The sequence below is a fragment of the Drosophila albomicans genome, chromosome 2R (genome assembly GCF_009650485.2).
Source record: "Drosophila albomicans strain 15112-1751.03 chromosome 2R, ASM965048v2, whole genome shotgun sequence".
NCBI lineage: Eukaryota > Metazoa > Arthropoda > Insecta > Diptera > Drosophilidae > Drosophila > Drosophila albomicans.
In genome coordinates this window covers 13,916,918-13,936,744 of record NC_047631.2, presented here as the reverse complement: position 1 = coordinate 13,936,744, position 19,827 = coordinate 13,916,918, and the positions used below count along the sequence as shown (strand labels likewise).

Below are 19,827 nucleotides of genomic sequence, written 5' to 3'. Positions count from 1 at the left end.
TCCGTCGACAGGGGACAGTTTGGCCACATTTTATGGGGGTCTCGCGGCTGCCAAGCCAAGCATCGGAGTCAGCTGGAAAGCGTTCGCCAATTGATCGTCTTGTGGCGATTGGCAGGCCGCCAGCCAGCCCAAAGCCAACGGAGGTAGGCCAAGCCGAAGCTAAGACCCAAGACCCACACTGGGCTGCAGCAGTTTTCTTCTGCCTTTTTGGCAATATTTCAATTGTGCAACGCTAACGGTACATTCGCCAATTGCTGTGGCATGCACTCGTAGGAGGCGCGCGTTGAAAGTTCATGGGAGGTCTCAGTCACAGAGTTGTTCACAGTCCTTAGATCTGGCGACAACATACATATATAGAAGGCAGTTTTATACGCTTTTTGTTGTGTGGCCATTTGAGCTTTTAATTAACGGAAATAACTCTCTTCTGGCCTTTGTTCTACTATTTGGACGCACAATTCTGTTTTTAGACTTTGCGACAACCAACACATAAAACGAAACAAAAAAAAAATATGCAAACAAACTCAACAAAAGGCAATGCGAGAAAACGAGAAATATTTGTACTTATTTGCTTATTTACTTAAAATAAAATTGTTTGCTGGGTGTGCCCGCTAAATGGCCACTGTCCGTCATCCCATTGTACACAGCTTGGGCGTGTGGTTGTTGCTGTTGTTGTTGTCATTGCTGCTGCTGATTGATTCTGCGACTGAGGTCACTTGAACGTGATTAATTGCTTATAGCGGTGTCACAGCTCATAGCGAGGGCTGCGCACAAAGTTCTGGCAGCATCAGCAACTCATTTGCCTATCAGATTGATATAAGACGCGATCACGGTGCGTACGTGTTTCCTGTTTTGCAAGCCTGACTTGACAGTTGGCAATTGCCAATTGGCAGTGGGGCGTGCCAAGCGCGATTGGTGTCTGGTTGACATGGCCTAAGGCAATGGCAATGTTCGAGACTCAAGTGCGTTCGGTATGCACTGCACCCAAACGCAGTGTCTGGGGTAATAATTTTTATATGCAACTCTGTTTTTACGGCATTTTCAAATGCAGACGGCATTAAGAGTCGTAGAAGTAGTAAAAAGCTAAATACAAACATGCATATACCATATATATATTTTCCTTTATTATTAATCACAATTTCAAGTGACTTTCCTCGAAGAGCGTTTTTTTACGTCGCTTTAAGTGCCTTTTTATTAAACATTGCGGCATTTAATTGATTTGTAATAGACTTCAACTCTGCCTATCTATTTCCTTCTCTCTCTAGTGCTGTGTTATGCAAAAGGTGTGTCAGGCTAACGGAAATCCAAAGCACAACGTCATGCATAATTCATAACGAAAAATTGCAGTCAATTTCTTTTTTTTATTTCTGTTCATGTAGTATTTTGAAATTAATAAAAAGGGAAATAAATTATATGCGTAAGTTGCCCTTTACAGCTGCTGGCTTTTAGTCTTTGTCATTTACTGCAAATTTTCGCTTAATCATCGACTAACAATTGCCTTTAATTGCCCGGCATTTAGCATTGGTAATTGCCCTGAATTGTGATTCAGAATCTCGACTCTCGAAATCTTATCTTACATTTAAATGGCGTGGAGAATGCATTAAACGCTCTATCTGAGATCTTGATGAGCATTCAATAAACAGGAAATGACTGGACAAAGCGCTGACTGACCTTCAAGTCTGTTGCCCCCAAGGGATGAATAAGAAAAGAGAACAAAACAGAAACAGAGAGAGTGAGAGAGAGCGCTGTCAACTGTTGTAGGTGTGATCTATTCTGACTCATCTGCTAACTTTCCCCCTTATGACTGCGTCGACTGGGACAAATCAATTAATAACTTATTGTTAGCTATTAACTAGCCTAATGATTGTGTGCCCCAACCATGCTCGATTTTCCCACAGCAGCAGCAGCAGCAGCGGCAGCAACAACATTTCCGCCCAGGCGACTTTGTTGCTAAAGCCAAAGCTAAAGCTGATTAAGCGGCAGAGCGACAAAAACTGTGAACGAAAAAAAAGAAGGAAAAACTTACCATTTCCTGCCGCAAAGGCGGCGATGCGCTCCCTAACTGAACGTCTGGGCTCGTCGTGTTGGTTGCTGGTGTTGCAGCTGTTCGGTTGCAGCATATGCTGCATCGCAGCAGTTGCTGGCGCATTTGAGTCATGGCTAGGACTACGCTTCACCATTGTCGTTTTGATCACAGTCTTAAGGCGGCTGGGCGTGGTCGGACGTGCTGCTATGCTGGGCTTAGGTGTTGTTGCTGTTGGTGGCGTCGGCGTCGACAACATCGATGTCGCTGTCAATGTTGGTTTATCGCTGCACAGCACTTCTGTGGCAGCACCCACCAACTCTTCTGCTGTTGCCGTTGCCGCTGCCAGTGTCAACCCACACTCGCTGGCTGTCGCTGTTGCGGCAATGTTCGTTGTTGTTGCCGCTGTCGTAATTGTCATTTTATTCTGCGACGACTTCGGTGAATCAATTTTCGAGTTTGTATTTGTGTTTGTGTTTGCGTTTGAGTTTGTGTTGTTCGTTTGGGGCTCGGCGTCGTCGGGTAATTTACAATAATTACAGCGCGGCTTATTGTAGTTACTTTTGTTGTTGTTGTTGTTGCTGTTGCTGTGGTTGCTCTTGGTGTTGCTTAGTGTATTTTCCTTATTGCTATGTTGCTGTTGTTGCTGTTGCAAGCTATTGCTAAGTCTTTGGATTGGTTGTTGCTGCTGCTGTTGCTCATTGCCACTCTGCTGGCTGTTTGTGACAGCGCAAGTTTTGCTTTGAGTTGCAGTTGCTGCTGCTAGTTCACTGCTGTTACGCTTGTTGCTGTTGCTGTTGCTGCTGCTGTTGCTGCTGCCTTTGTTGTCCTGCCGCCATTGTTCAGGCACATTTCGTTGATTTATTAATATCAGCGCCACATTTCCGTCGTTGCCGCCTGAGATCTCTGCGATATCATTTGCCTCATCATCATCAACGGCATCATCATAATCATTGCAATCGTAATCTTTGTCGCAATCTTGGCGTCGCTTGTTGCTAAAGTTGCTGTTGCTACTGTTGCTCTTGTTGTTGCTCTTGTTGTTGGCGCGTGGCACATCATCAATATATGTAAAATCGTTATCAACGAATATATTGCGAGCATGCAGCGTATTGGCCGTCGACTTGTATTTCGGCTGCTTCAATGTGTAGCGCCTGCGCTGTGGACAACAGCAGAACTTGATGATGGTGCTCGGCGATGTTGGCGATAGCGATGTTGGCAGCGTCGGCGTCGGCGGCGTTGCAATGTCAGCCCATTTCTCTATCAATGCCAGCTCGCGAGCATTGGACATTGTTGTATGGCCATGGAGTGTGATTCTGTAAACAAAAACAGCGAACAGAACAAGAAACTCAAATTAATTGCAAAACATCAAAGGAAAGTGCTAAGGAGAGAGCGAGATAGAGAGACAGAAGGCTAGGTGTCAAAGGGGTGGTAACAAAAATCAATTAACCACATTTTTCAACGCATCTCAGCTTTTCACCTAAAGTTTCCTCATTCCTGCGCCGACGCTGTTGACGTTGAAAACCAATTCGCTGCGCACATCAGCTGCTCTGGCACAGCAGCGCCATCTGTGCGTCATGGTTGCTGCCTCAAAGTTGCTGCTGTCGTCTAGACAGCAACAGCAACTGTTGCTGTTGCCAACATGTTTTAATTGCAAACTGCTTTTTGCGCAACACTTTCGAATGGGGGCTTAGAAGTGACCGCCAAACGCGACGGCGACTGCAACTGCAACTGCGAATGTGTTGCCAGCCGGCAGCAGACCCAGTCTGGATGCAACAGCAACCATAGTATTGGTGACTGGCAACTTGGCTGCCTGCCACATGTCGATGCATGATTAACTGCCGCGTTAAACTGCCTGCGGCATCGGCCTGCATCCATTTAATTGCATTCGCTGCGGCTGCCACTGCAGCATCTATTTGCCCGCAGGGCAACAGCAGCAACAACAACAACAACCGCAGCAGGTAGCAATGCCACGCCCCATTCAAGAGGTTCGAAACTTGACTAGCTGCCAAACTACCCTTGGGGTTGACGTTGACCTTTTGTGCCGCCCCAAAAGCTTTTCATCGTTGTGAAAGTCTCCACAAATTCCTTTCACCACATACAAAAAAGCTGCTTCTATTGTGACTCGAGCGAGTGTGTGATGTGGTGTGTTGTGCGGTGTGTGTGTGTGTGCCACGCCTGTTGTCAAATGTTTGACAAATTAATTTCAATTGTTTAATGCACTCGGCTTATCTTTCACTTTATCGATTGGTCGGCCGACAGTGAAAATAAATTAACAATAAATAATTTTAATTATTTCATGAAGATGTCAAATTACACACACCCACGCAAAGAGGCGAAAGCCTTTAATGCCGCCAAAAGCCGCACAACAAAAGCAACAACAACAACAACAACCGTTTGCCATGTGTGAGCCAGGCCCAGGGCCGAAGTCGAAGTCGAAGCTGAATCCGAGCTCAACTCATAGTCATAGTTGTAGTTAGATGGAGACGGAGTCGTCCTCTTGGACCCGTGCCCCTATCTTGCAACGCGCTCTTCGCGATCTTTGCCACCAACTGCCAGCTATTTTTTTTTTTTTTTTTTTTTTGCTTTTGAGGCTTTGCACAGCTGCAAACACAGCGCACTCTTTGTATTTATTATTATTTCTTTTGCCTTTTTTTTTCTTCACTTATTTATTAAACTTTTGCCAAGGCTTTTAGCTGTTAGCTTTTAGCCAGCCTATGGAAACAGCTCGGACAGCTCTAATAGGATTTTGTTAAGTTCGCTCAGCTCAGCTGTTGATGGCAATACCATAAATACAATGAGCTTAAAGCCACTCTCTAACGCCTTCTCTCTGCCTCTCGATCCATCCATCTCTGCATTTCGCCTTAGGCACTTTTCTTGTTTGCTTTTGTGTGACGCCCTATTTATCGTGTATATATATTGAGGGGGCTATTTGGGGCTCATATTACATCGAACATACATTTCGGCAGCCTTTAAAAAAAAAAACAAAACTAAGAAGCTGCCAACAGAAATGCTACCAACGATTTGTCAATAATTTTCTGTGGCATTTAATGACAGGGCGAACATAGCCGAAAAGTGATTATAATCAAATGAGAACGCCGAAAGAAATTAAATATGATCGACTGCCGAATATTGTGTATTAACTATAATTCAAGGTTGGGAATTTATTTATTATACACTATATAACAGACTAATAAATAAGACTACTTTGAGAACTAATAGTAATATGAATTTATAAATATTTTAGAGACATGACTGATTTATATTCACAGTTCCAGATAAAATTAAAACATATATCGGCATCTGCCACTTCATTATTCGTAAGAAAGAACACAGCTTTTGGCACAATTAAAACACCGAATTTTTACCAATTATAGAGCTGTCTTAGCAGTGGCATCAATTGACTTTGTTTCTCGATTTCAACTTTGATTTATGTTATTTTTGTGTTCCCGAAAAAAAATCACAACATTCGGACTACTAATATACCCCTTTATGGCGCATATGAACAACATCATAAAATGCAGAAAAAAACAAACATAAAACAACCTCAAAATATGCCGCAGCTGAAACCATTAAAAAAACTGGCAACTTGCCTCCTTTTCCACCACATACAATGCCGAATATATATATTTAATAACATAAATCCAAATACGGCATATAATCGTGTGCTTATGCATGATATTGTGATTTATGGGCTCCAGCTCGGATGTTGTTGTCATAAGGAGCAGACAATTAATATTGAAAAGCTACTAAATCCAGACTTACGCATAAATTAAAAACTTAAGTAGGTTGCCAAAGATGTTGTTGCTGTAGCTGTTGATGTTGGTGTTGCTGTTATTGCTACTGCTGTTGTTTTGTGCTATTTGTATGAGCAATAAATGCATGTAACAGCAGCGACAAAAACTGACAGCAATGAGGGAAGAGTTGGGGAGAGAGAGGGGTGGAGAGGGGAAGGGGAAGGGGAGACAAGCACCCTTCTCATGCATGCTTAACTCGTAATTTATGGCATCGCTTGAAGCTCGACAAAAACATTTTTGCACATTTGCAATGCATTTCAATGCGTTTGACATCGTAAATACATATTTGTCAATGCATTTCGAGTCGAGTATAAAAATAACCAAGTAAATAATCGCATATATAACACATGTTTGTATATTTGTTCGATTATATGGCTGGATGATTGAGCGCATGCGTGGCACGTACTGAGAGAGTACAGAGGCTATATAACAACATACTATATAGTAGCTGCGATGAGGTTGTTTATGAAGTCTAGACGCCCGATTTGGCATAGCTATAATTAGCATATACCATTTGGATTTATGGCAAAATACTGCTCCAAGTTTCCAAATAGACATAGCAGAGTAACGGTAGCTTAAGTTCTATGAACTCTGGAACTTGCAGGCAGAAACTGTCCGACTAGACAGTCTGTCAGTCAGTCAGAGCTTAGGCTAATTGAGGCACTGCGATGTCGTTGGCAGCCGCTTAATGTCAGCCAGTCCGTCACTTTGGCGGGGCCATCGATCAATCAAGCAATCAATAAGTCAATCATATGCCTGAGCAACTCGAACAAAGCGCATACAAATTGATGCAATGTTCGGCGCGTTGAGTTTTAAATGCATTACAAACTGCAGCAGAGTTTGGAGAGTTTCGCTTTTTTAATGCCAGAAAAGAAAATATTATATATATGTAGATACATACATATATATTTCCAATACGCATTCGATTCGTTCGCTCTGAGGAAAACTTTTTCCAACCTCGGGCATTGGCAATCAAAGCGACAGACATTAACGCTCCGACATCGACATCGACTGCGACTTCGACTCCAACTCCATCTCCGGCTTTGCAGTTGCATTCAAAATGTTGTTGGCCACGTACGTTGGCCTGTTAATGCTGCCCATTAACCTGCTGACCCCGTGGAATTGACTGGCTGCTGCCGTTGCTGCAATGCTGCATTGCGTGGCACCAGCTGGTAATGACTCTCTTTCTCTTTCGCTGGCGCGCTCTCGGTTCACGCAAAAATGCGCAGAAGCCAAACACTTTGCTGGCACCTCGCCCGGCCTTTTAAAGCAAGTTCGAGTATTGGCCCAGTCTAGAGCCTACTTGCTGTACTCGAATTTGTTGCCAATTTGTTGCGCCACAAACAGCGGTTGCTGTTGTTGTTGTTGTTGTTTCGGTTTTTTGGTAGTCGCCCAATTAATTTCCGCATTTCCCATACAAACTTGGCAATTAATTTTTTCCTGCTGCAGTTTGCATTTCTTCAACCTTGTTGTCTGACCTTTTGGCTCAAGTGATTCACGCCAACGCCATCCGCCAACCAGCGAACCAGCGAACAACGACAAGCAAACAACTGACATCCTCCATCCTCCAGCACGTCATCGTCATCGTGGTCGTCGTCGTCTTTGTCAGCGACAGCATCACTTTGGCTCCTAACGAGAATGGCCCAGGCTCTCTAAGTCGGCAATTAATCAAAGCGCCTTTGGCCACAGACAAATCCTTTTGTAAGCTCGCAAAGCACTCGCATGCTCGCCAACAACTGACAACGCAAATGGCCAAAATGACAGCGGACAGCAGACCGCGATCTGCGAACCTCGTCCGCATCATGAGTCAGCCAATGCGCACAACGGTAACATTAACATGCGTTTTAGCTTTTTTTTTTTGTTGTTCGTTTTTGGGCGGCCAGCTTTAGCTTCCTTCACTTCCATTCAAATGTCAAAGGCCAAGCGAACAGTCAGAGTTTGAACATTTATTGAAATTAACTTGGAAAATCGCGGCACACATAACATAAGTGACGTTTTTCTAGCTAAATCAGGCAAACAAACATGCTCTCGACAATCAATTCAGTTATCAGACGCGGTTAATTGCAAATCCCGTTCAAAGACAGAGAACTGCATTGTATTGATTACCACAACTCATGGCACAACTGTAGCACTCAATAGTCAGGGACAAGGACAAGGACGCATTGTGCAAATAATAAAGCTCGAAACCACAACAAATACTTTGACGGCATTACTCGTAGTGTTTGACGCTTTTCGATAGCCACTCAACGGCCAGCCGATTAGTGGAGCTAGAGCCAGCCAGTGCCGAGGAGTGAGTGCTTCACCTGCAGCTGTTTGAATTGAGTTTCAATTGTTTCGCGCAGCCAAGCAGCCAGGCAAGCCGGCTGGCCTGACAGCCAAATGCGTGGTCGTGGCTATTGGCAAAGGCCAAGTTAATGAAAATATCATTACAGTTTAGCCCAGAGCGTAACAATAAATTTTGTCTACAGCCAAAACAAAACAAGTAAGAAAGCTACAGTTGAGTATGTTCGGCTGCGAGATACCCGCTACCTGTTCTTATTATTCTTGAAATATACTGAATTTATATACTGAAAAGATACTGAATTATATTAAAATAAACTAGATGTATGACATTTTGAATAGATACATCATAGTGCAGTATTATTCACAGAATATACCAAATATACCGAAAATTATACTAAAGGATATACTTGGTATATTAATACACTAATACACTGGGTATATTAATACACTAGTATGTATATACTTTGTGGAGTCGGTGTCGCTGTCTATTTCTTCTATCTCCTGAAAGCACAACATTATAATACCTTTCTCCCTTTGCGTAGAGGGTATAAAAAGGCGCGATTACAGCTCACAGCTCACAGTTTGCGCGTGTCCCACTCAGTTTATTGACTCATGAAATATGAGCACTTCTTAGGGTGTGTACTCTCTGTGTTTGAGTTGACGTTGCGATTGCCATTGCGATTGCTAGTCGGCGAGAGATTGAGATTGAAATTGAGGCATGGCACTCAGTGGTCTGTCTCTCTCTCTCTCTTCGGAGGTGCGTGCTAAGCTCGCATTACTCATGACAAAACGCTCAGCTCAACTCAAATTCTGCGCGTGCTTCACCAAATTCAAAGATTAAGCGCAAAAGTGCGCAATCTTCGAGCTGCTGCTGTCAATTTGACAAATGCCCAGAGCTCAGCGATTGTGACAGTTTTAGTGAATTCGTAATTAAGCATGGGCACACATGCATAAATACGAGAGCGTACTCGCCAGTCAGTGAGTGCGATGTTGTATTTGGCAAAAGACAAAAAACAAAACACAAATTCAAAACATCGTGCCACATTTTGTCCGTCGCTTCGTCGCTGCCTCTTTTGCCACAACATGGGATGACAAATTGCTCACATCACATCACTGACTCTGCCTGTGTCTCTGCCTTGCATGCCATTTGCGCATTTTAAATCGCTGCTTGCTGACTGCTGACTGCCAGCGAAGGTAATTAAAATAATGCAGAAAAAGGTGTCAAGGACTTGCGACGTCAAGTGAATTTTAAATTGTAACAAATGGACAGCTTGTGGATAGTCTAAAGCTGTGAGGGCGTATATTTTGCATATTGCCTGTCAGTTTGCGAAAACAATGAGATATTGATAGCAGATACGAACGAGCTGGCGCGCAGTGCGTATACGTATTATTTATTAACTTCACCTCACGTGTAAGCCCGACCCATACCTTAAAACTTGTTGCGAATTTGTTATACAACTGCGCGGCGATATAATCTAGCTGATATGGATTTGTTGATAACCATGTGTGTTTACATTGGGATTATGTGTGATTATCTTTCGAGCTGAATCAATGCAAATTTTTGGTGAAAATTTGTTATATTGTCAGTGATTCATCAAAGCGCGATATTGTCATCGCTTCACACTTCGAATGCGTAATACGAGATTATAATCTATAACACTATTCAAATTATTGCAAAGTTGTGACAATGTCCAATCAAGATATTACTTTAAAACACTTATAATTTAAGATCACTTTACGTACACGCACGATGATCAAATTCCGAATTTAATACCAGCAGTAATTCAACAAACATGTTCAAATTTCGCCTAATTTATGGCGGCTTTCAAGTCAAGTGTTAGTCATACATTGCGTATGCGCAACATTCTCGAATCGTAGCTTAAATTCCCCTTTTGCAGTGACATCATATTAGCACGTTCGCCTTAATTTCTACTCCTCTATAAGTATTTATACTCACATTTACCGACACACGCGTATATTAAACACGTATCTTGATATTTCATCTTGGCAAAAAAAAGCAGTTCAACAAATTTGCATAATTTACCTGTAAAGAAAACAAGAGAAACATAAATTATTTTTGGGGTACTGTTTTTGTATTTCGTATTTTATACATAGCGTATGTATTTAAAACTATAGCCACACCTTGTGCAATAAATTGTAGACATTTCGCTGCCACACACATAGTAATTAAATGCAATAAAAAAATGATATAAATTTTTATCGATTAAATACGACGGCTTGCGAAATCTTCTGCGACTGGACAGTCGCGTCTCTCGCTCGTTTTTTCGAAGACGTGTGCACTGCCGGCAACTTCATTGACAAATAAATTGAAATTTCGTTTCCCCAAAAAAAAATGCACGCCCTGTAGGCAGAAAAAAATGCGGCAACAACATGCTCATAACTCGACATTGGCTTCCTGCACACAATATGCAACATTTTGCTGCACGTCCGGATGTTTACAACAAAATAAACAACAGGGCGATCGCGTGAACGAATGGATACACTCATGTTCATGCTCATGATTTGAATGCGCATTCAAAGTCGATACTCGTAACTTGTTACAGTTTTGTTTAAGTTTTTTTTTTGCTTTTTGGCTGCTGCCGCGCTCTTTGTGATCACTCTGATCAAAGTCACATGGAAATTTATTATATAAGCCCGTTAACAAACAAAACCCCATCAATAATTGGGCTCAATCAATCAGTCTGTAAATGATTTGATCAATTTCAATTGAAATCGATGCAGCTCCACAGCCAGCTGCTAATCTGCCAGTTGACCCAGTTGACTCTCGCAAGATCCATATGCAATGCACGTAGTATAATAAGTATTTTGTAGTATCGATCGATCGATCGCCCGATCGATCTATCTATTTCGAAGATAAAAGGCATTTTCTCAAGCAACGTGTGTGTTTGCAGGTGAATGCACTCACGATTCGTATACGTTTTTTTTTCTCTTCTTATTTTGTTTACTAATGAATAGCACAATGGCATACCGCAAGTGCGTTGAGAGATCCGTTTGAAGAGCTTTGCTTGTAATTGTTCTCTAAACGATGATTGGGGCGAGGCCTTGTCGTCTGCGGTTACGCCATGTGGCTTTTGGGTCGTCATAATGAGGTGCCAAAGGTAAATAACGCTGCACACACTGCACACGCTCTCTATCTCCCTCTTTCTCTACGATATTTCTGGCTCGCCACAAATTTGTTTTCCCGGTTCTCTAATGAGCTTTACAGCTGAAAAATCTCAGAGGCACATGCTTTAGGTAATTAGTTTACTGGTACCTTGGATCGTTAATTTAACTCTCTCCCTCTCTCTCTAGCTGATCTGAGCTCTTTTTAATTAGATTTCCGTGTGTTCTTCTCCCTCTCTCTCTCTCTCTCTCTCTCTCTCTTTGTGAAGACAAACACAGCTGCCATTGGAGCTGACAATTGTTTAGAAATTGCTGGCCCCAAAAAGAAACACATATTTCAATAAATACTCGTTTAGGAGGAGAAACGAGAAGATGAGAAAACCATTTGGCATGACTGCAGATTGGGGACGCATCATTCGAAACCCAATTTGTTTGTTTGTTTTCATTCGTTTTTTGGACAAAAGCGCAGCACATTGCTGATAGAATTGTAACAACTGTCGTCGCATAAATAAAGATATTTTGATTTATGCTCGCAACGATGATTACGAAATTGCTGTTAGAGAACTCTTGAGAGAGGGAAACGAACGAACGAGCGAACGAAAGAACGATCAACGACGATCTTCCAACTGGTTGCCAACAGAGATGCCGTGCTGCATGGATTTGCATGTCTAGCGCCAATAATTCTAAGGTGTGCACTTCGATGATATTTGAAGTGGTTGGCGGTGCGCCGAGATGTCGACGTTTGATATGGCGCGAGGCTATTGCGAATACTTTTGTGCATCGCCAGTCGCCAATCGGCAATCGGCAAACGGCAATCGGTAAACGGCAATCTGTGGGCCCATCCATCGATGAGAATGTGCGTGGAATTGTAAGTTTTCTGCAATTGCAATTAAAAGCAAGCAGCTGCAATCTTTTGAGCATGGCTTTTGTGCATGTAAGCGGCGCTTTTTAAACTCTCTTTGCCTTATCAAGCAGCAAGTTGTTGTTGCTGTTGTAGTGTTGTGATTGCGATTGTTGTTATTGCAGATGCAAGAGTCGATTGGCACGCCGGCACGCAAATAACCAACGCACGCCCAGTTTTAGTCGCCGTCTGAGTCTCAATCCCATTCCCAGTTCCCAATACAAGTGAGAATCATTGTGACTCACAGACAGACACTGAGCCAACAGACAAAAGCCTCCTCATTAGGCGTCGTAGTCTGTAACATTATCTTTGCTCTTGCTCTCTCGCAGCAGCAGTTCAAGACTCAAGAGTGTGAGTGTCTAGGTCTCGGGCTCGTTTCAATTTCAGCGTTGGCGTTGAAAGCGCGACGAGCACTCCTCTTTAAGTACATAGTTATAGTCATTGCAGGAGCAGGCAGACATTATCATCATCACCAGCATCATCATCATCATCATTAACTTCAACTTCGCTCATGAAGCGAATTATGCCATTTGCGTAAATTATTGTCAAGTGCCCCGACATGCTAAATCATAGATAGATAACCATCATCAAGCAGAGCTTAAGTTGCTTTTCACGCCAATCACGCCAACTGTGGGTAGTGAAAACAAAAGTTCAGCTGACCCACAAAACACACAAAAAACAAAAGTTCATATTCAATGGCCTATTAAAATATAATACTTTATTCGAATAACTTGTGCCAGTTTTGTTGTTGTTGGCCAAAGAACGGCAACTTTCTTATTAAGAATTATATATATGCACTCATAATGAAAAGCCATAAAAAATGATACTTATATGAGGTCCAGCAACCCCTTTAGCTGGAGTTGCTGCAGTAAAAATAAAAATATAAAAAAAGTAACGACTGCCGCTGTCTTCTCCAAAATTGACCCAGAAATGGGAATGGGAATCGCTGTTGCTGCCGCAGTTGCAGTTTGCAGTTTGCAGTTTTGCTGTTACGCGGAAGTTCTCTTGGTCCATGTGGAGCCTTTCGTCGCGTATAAATAAATTTAATGACTCAATTTGTAATGAAAAATGTGGCTGGGTCTTAACCCACAGCTTGTTTGCTCTGCTCTGCTCTGCTCTCTGCTCTCTCTCGGCTCAGCTCGCAATAATTTTGCTTAAATTGCTGCCATCGGCATCGCCTCCAAAAATAATATTGACTTTCTGTTTGGTTTTAATCAGAAGACCATTCACCACAATGTAAATTCTTTGCAGTTAATTTTACATAAATTGCACAATTTAGGGATGCTTTCCGCTTTGTTCTTCTCTCCAAATGCGTTCATAATATCCAAATAAATGCGATGTGTTTGACATCATCAAAAAACATTCGACTTGAAAACAGGTTTGCTTTGTTTTTATTTCGCTTTTGTTTATGGCATACAAATTTTTATTTGCCATACAACAAAATTCACTTAATTGCAAATTGTGTTACAAGCAGCAACAACAACAATCGCATTGATAACCACATTCTTTTTAGACTGCTTTTTTTTTTATGGGGCGGTGCAAAATGGCAAAAATAAAATACCAACAACAACAAGCTAAAAAAGTGTCAATAGGCCACAGCGCATAAATTTTACTAATTAACATTTATTGTTTGCCGATTGTACAACAACAACAACAACAACAGGCTACAAGCTATAAAAACAGTATTCAATTTGTATGTCATAAAATTTTATGAGTTTGCAATTTTTCAATTGTTGAAAGATTGCATGTAAATAGTTTTTCGAAACATTAGGCAATCGATTTATGCAGGAATCTTGTTAGCGAATGTTTGACTGTGGAATTTGAGTACTAGGAAACAAACGCAAGATGGCGCCACTAATGATTTCCCTGTGTTCGACTACATAAAATAGTTGATTAATAAATGCCTTAATAGTTATGTAAAATTAAATTTTAGTATGACAAATATAATTCGAAAATTTATATCATTTTCATCAACTATTTTACATAGCTGTTTAATATTTTTAAAGTATTGAAATACCTCAAATAAATTTGCTAATTCATATCTCTTAAAAGTTGCCTCGTTCTTCTCGCATTTTCAAATGGAGCAAAGTCTGAAATCTGTTTCTAAGCATTCATGGCATTCCTTCTCGTCTAGTTGATAAGCAGCTTGGTCCATTCGCATTGTAATCAGCACTCAATGATTGCTCGAGTGTCTGGCAGTAAATGAAGACTGGCGACTGGTAATTAACCCAGTGCATTATTGACCGTAACTCTATACAAATGCAACAGCAGTAAAAACAACAATTTCATATAACGCACACACACAATTTAAAGTTATTTAAAAGCGGAGTATGACAACGGCTGAGGATCAAATTGATATGATTGGAGGCAATGACAACGCAGTGCGTGTTGTGTTGAGTTGTGTTGTGGGTTTGTCTTTGTCTTTGCAATGGTTATTATTTTATTATTATTGTGGCTGCTTTCGTTGTTGTTGCTGTGTAAACAAACTAATTAAAACTGACACTGACAGCTGATGACAATTTACGCAGCTGCCGCTGCTGCTGCTTCAGAAAGGGAGACACAGAGAGTGTCTCTTTTTACATTCGAGCTAAGCTCCCAATGAGCTGCGCCTTGTGAGTTTCTCCACAAGAATTTATGGTGACTGCGTCGCCCCATTCCCTCCCCCCTCTCGGGTTTGTCTCCAATAAAATGTCGCTGCAATGCATTTGTTCAATTGAAATGTTGCACGCGTAATTGCGAAAATAAGAAAAACTTCAGCTGCACTTCAAAGTAGGCATAACAATCGAGGCAAAGGAGTTCCAACAGCAAAAGCAAAGATGAAATTTTAAATAGAAATGCAATTCAAAAGACGATCAGTTAAATTAGCGGCAACTGTGCGTCGCATACAAATTGATGAGGCGCATTGGCAACATGTTGCCAACAGCTGTTGTTGGCAACACATGTTGCACACATTGCGTCTAGCTAGCAAGAGAGGAAGGAGTACACTATAGTATATGACTAGCTGTTAGAACAAACATGTCGTTATATTGCCCGTAATATAAATGCCCCCAAAACTGCGGCAGAGAGTATCTGCTATCGGCGACACACCTTTTGAGCAACTCTCGACTCTCTCGAGGCGACTTTGACGACAGTCAGTCTGGCAAAACATGCGAAACGTGGGCAAATAATTATATGTGTGTGTATGCCAAGAGACAGAAAGAGAGACCCACTTGGCATTGCTGCTGCTGTAGTTGCTGTTGCTGTTGCTGTAGTTGCTGTAATTGTTGTCTATTTGGTGTTGGCTTTTAGCGTAAATGCAAAAAAGTAACAAAATGAAAACAACAACAGCGAATGCGAGAGAGGTAAACAAAGCGCATGTTTAACTTGAAATTGTTACACATTTTTGTAGCAGCAACAATTGTTGTTGTTATTGTTGTTGTTGTTGCTGCTGCAAGCGAGCAACCGTCCAGTGACAATCATAATTTTTCATAACTCAACCGGTTTTTCGGCGGAGCCTGACTGACGTTTTATGCTTTGCTTGTTTTGTGCTAGCGGCAGTTTTTAGCTTTTATATGCCAACATTTTCTGACTGTATGTGTGTGTGTTTGAGGCTGCACATGCGCACAAGTGTCGTCGGTGTTGGCGTCTGTGTCCGCATCAACTACAGCTACTTACATGAAAACCGCTAAGCGGCAAGCGGTAAGCGGAGTGCGAGTGCTCGATGTCGTGCTCATTGCACAAAAGAATTATGTGGCATGTGCTCGCTCCGTAATTACCTGTGGGCACACACACGCATTGAATACCCACACACACACACACACACATACTTGTTGTGTGTGTTTTTTGGGCTCGATCGCGTAATTAGCCGCATTTTTATTTCGTGTTGCTGCTGCTGCTGCCGCAATGAAGGCCCTTGTCTCAAGGTACAAGTATTTTTGTTGTTCATTAAAACATGTTGTTTGCATAATATTTGTTATTGTTGTTTAGGATGGATTTGTTTTCTGTTTTCTGTTTTTTTGACTGTCAAGGTGAAGCTGAGCGCTTTTTTAAGCAGCATTTGACTTGATTCCCTTAAATAAATGTCTTTGGTATTTGCTCGCTTTGCTTTTCTTCGACCGACATCTGTGAAATGTATACGACAGTCGAGCAGTAAAGCAGTCTATAATTTTCAAACGTTCAAGTGCCCATCAGACAGCCATTTTTCTTGGCTCGCTGCTTGTGAAAGGAAGTCGCCAGTGAACAGCGAACAGCGAACAGCGGACAACAACTGTCTGTGTATTGCCAAAAAGGCCAAAAGGAACTTGGCCAGGTCTGGAAGACAACAAAACATGAAAAACTATTGCAGCTGCAATTACTCGCACTTCAAAATGCCAACATTTTGCACAAAGAGAATTTTTTTCGACATGTTTGTTTTTACTCCCCCTCCTTACCCCCTCGGAAAAGGTAGCTGCAAAATGTGGCAACATCAATCATTTCGAAAATTTCTGCATTTGCATTTGCAGCAATACGGTAGTCAAGACAACAACAAAAACAACAACAACGTGAAAGAGAGACAAAGAGATGCAGATAGAGTGAGAGAAATAAGACATAAATTAGCTGCAGGGTTTGTGTTAAGTTTTTTGTTTAATGTTGCTGCCCTTTGCAGTTAAATGAGGGTGGCAAGTGCAAGGCAAGTGTTCTCTTTGGAAGCCATAAACAAGAACTTGGCATGCCTCAGTGCACACTTAAAGCGAGCTATAAGAGGCCAGTCCCAGGTTTGTTTTATTGCCATGACTCACACTCACTTCCCCTATGTCAAAAGCCCAGCATTGTCATTTAGCTACTCGTCACAGTTGCTCAATATATTTTGCTGTAGTTGTTGTTGCTCCTGCCTTTAAGGTGTTTTCCACTCACCCACACACACTCACACACACACTCGGTTTTTATGACAAGCCTAGTCGTCGATCCCATTGACCACATCCGCTGCTTATTTGGTGAGTCATTCTCTGTCTTTGGACTGTCAAGTTTTTAGTTGTGGCTCTCTTGCGAAAATTTGCATTTGGCATTTAGCTAAATAGACTCGTAAAAATCTTTCATGGGGGTCAAGGCCTCAAAATACTCGCAAATCGTTTCCATGCGAGAAATACTTCTATAACATTCCATTTGCAGCTCTAATGTACCTTATTTTCTTTGTTGTAGTTTTTATTATCACTTTCTCAGTCACTTTCGTTGCAACTCGATAAGAAATACGAGCCATTAGCGCTTGTTATAATTCTTGTTGTTGTTACCTGATAAAGCAAACAAAGGTGACTAAAAACTGTGGCCAATGACCATTGAAAACAAATCGAAACTTGCATACTCTTCTAGAACACAATTTATAATATTTAAAGGTAAAGAAAGCAGTTCTCATCAGTTGTCTAAATTGCAAAATATATTTTTAATGCTCTCATTCCTGTCCATCAACTGTCGAAGAATTATAAAAGATTTCTTTAGTTCATCGATGACAGAGTTGTCTATCCATTCACATAAATCACAACGAATTATAAATGCATTTTGAATATATAGAACTCAAATTGCTTTGCCACCTCTTCAAAAACACAAGAGTTGTCGATCATTTTGATAATCCCACAAAAGAGTTTCGTATTCGAATAGAGAAGTTCATCATGATCAATAAATCAGAATGATATCCATTCTAGTTCCCGCCGTGAAGAGCCTTTTCTTGTTATTGCTTCATTGGAAAAGCTGCTGACATAACATTTCGCATAGCCATGATTTATGCAAAAACGAAATGCGTACAAACGGACAGGCTTATCTCAATGAGCTGTTGCTTTTGCTGCCGCTGCTGTTGCTGCTGCTGCTGATGCCGGCCATCGGGCCAAGCACGCAGCCAAGAGTTTTGGCTTTGCTCAGATGCGTGCTGCAACAGCAACAGCAATAACAGCAACAACGACAACAACATCGAAGACATAGCAGCGATATTGATAGGCGCAATTAATTATACTCGCCTCACACTGACAGTAAGCGTTTTGCTTTGGTCGCACCGTGCCGCGTCTGCCCTCACATTGTTGCACCTCCCTCCCCTCCTCGCCTCCCTCTGCACCTCACCCAATACCTAGTGTGTGTGTGTAGATCGGACGTCGTCGCACGTATCAATGACCAAATGACATATTAGCCTTCGTCTTAGTGTAAAAAGCCGCGATAACTTTGGCAGACGCACACGCAACGCGCTCGCCGCCAACAGCAACCGCAACAAAAACAACAGCAACAGCAACAACTATAAAAGCGTCTGCGACGTTGGTAACAACAACAATGTCTCTTAGAACTGGGCGGTCAGCTAATCGTTTATTGAACCCGTCTGACAAAAATGCGCATACGCAACGTGCACCATGCAGCGCAGCTGTTTTGTTGCCTGCTCTTTTCGGTGCATTTCCAACTGTGTCGCACCGCTGGCCCGCTGCTTGCGTTGAGTGCTCCAAATTACTACCAAATGGTAACCCGGAACCCCACGGGGCGGCTCTGATTAGCAGCCGAATATGGTCTAGGAATGTGCTATGTGTAGTAGTAGTAAATGAGAGTGTGTGTCTCTCTATGCTTATATGCTTATGGTTATGCTTATGAGTAGGCAGTTTGATGTGCACGTTTTGAAATATGAACAGCTAAGTGAGTCTAGAAAAAAGTTCAGCTGCAGCAGGCCACTGTCAATGGCGCCTTCTCATGAACTTCGGCCACGTCAAGAGAGCGTCAGCAACTCCCACGCTATAAAGTAGCTCGTTTAGTGCATTTGTCACGTCTTTGTTCAGGTTGGGTTTTCTCATTGTACTCCTTCCAGATTCCACATATACATATATAATATTTATGAGCGCGAAGCGTGTTGCAGCTGCTTAGAATAATAGAGTAATGCACTTCCTCACTTGTAACACTAATCAGCAAATGCCTCGAATGTTATCTGGCCATAGAGATGCGCTTCCTCCTTTAATCATGCTGCCGAAGATGTTGAAATTGTAGGCAATTCAATTCAGTTATTGCATTTCCTGGCTCATAAACGAATGTTATTGCAAATTGTCAGTTACTACTGTGTAATCAGGCACAACAACAACAGCAGCAACAACAACAGCATCGAGCACTCAATGCAATGCCACAGAGCTCAAAGCTTCTCCAGAGCCCTCTCAACTGATTTGCTAAACAATTACGAGTACGATGAGTACGCTGAGTACGAGTACGAGTTCGAGTTCGAGTTCGCTCTCTGGCAAAAGCGGCAAATAGGCTGTACAAGCACTTAAGATAAAAATCTTAATAGAATTGCAAGGCGCATTGCAATACAAATACAAATACAAATACGAATACAACGCAGAGAATAGTTGCACAAATAAAAGCAATGGAGTTGAGTTGAGTTGAGTTGGGAGGGGAGGGAGGAACCTAATGATATTTATCAGCGATTTATACAATTTCCATGGGGGCATCATCATATTTACAAGTTAATATTTGCGCTAACAAGATTTGCCTTTGCCACAATCCAAGCACAAAAGCCGGTGATCAGAGAGCCAGCCAATGGCTCTCGCTATAGACTGCATTCAAGTCTAGCCTGGAATCCCACACACAAAAGGATCGGGGAATCGCAAATCGGGCAAGAGCGAGACCGAAAGCCAGAGCGACATGAGTAGACAAGCAAAATGCTTGTTAAAGCACAAAACATGCAGATTTCATTAAAGATATCGCAAAGTCGCTGGAACTGCAGTTGAAGGGCTCCA

At 42.0% G+C, this 19,827-nt stretch overlaps 1 protein-coding gene across 2 annotated transcripts in view; it reads right to left on the bottom strand.

Annotated features, from left to right (window-relative positions):
* LOC117576252 (rho GTPase-activating protein 7) overlaps window positions 1-19,827 on the bottom strand; it is a 96,287-nt gene that overhangs the window by 39,661 nt on the left and 36,799 nt on the right. The window contains exon 4 of one of the 2 annotated variants that reach the window (XM_034260879.2): window positions 2,024-3,333. The exons of the other annotated variant lie outside the window; for it this stretch is intronic. Within the exon in view, the coding sequence (XP_034116770.2) occupies window positions 2,024-3,308 (1,285 nt within the window). The 5' untranslated portion in view covers window positions 3,309-3,333. The remainder of the gene's footprint in view (window positions 1-2,023; window positions 3,334-19,827) is intronic. 2 annotated transcript variants of the gene reach the window in all.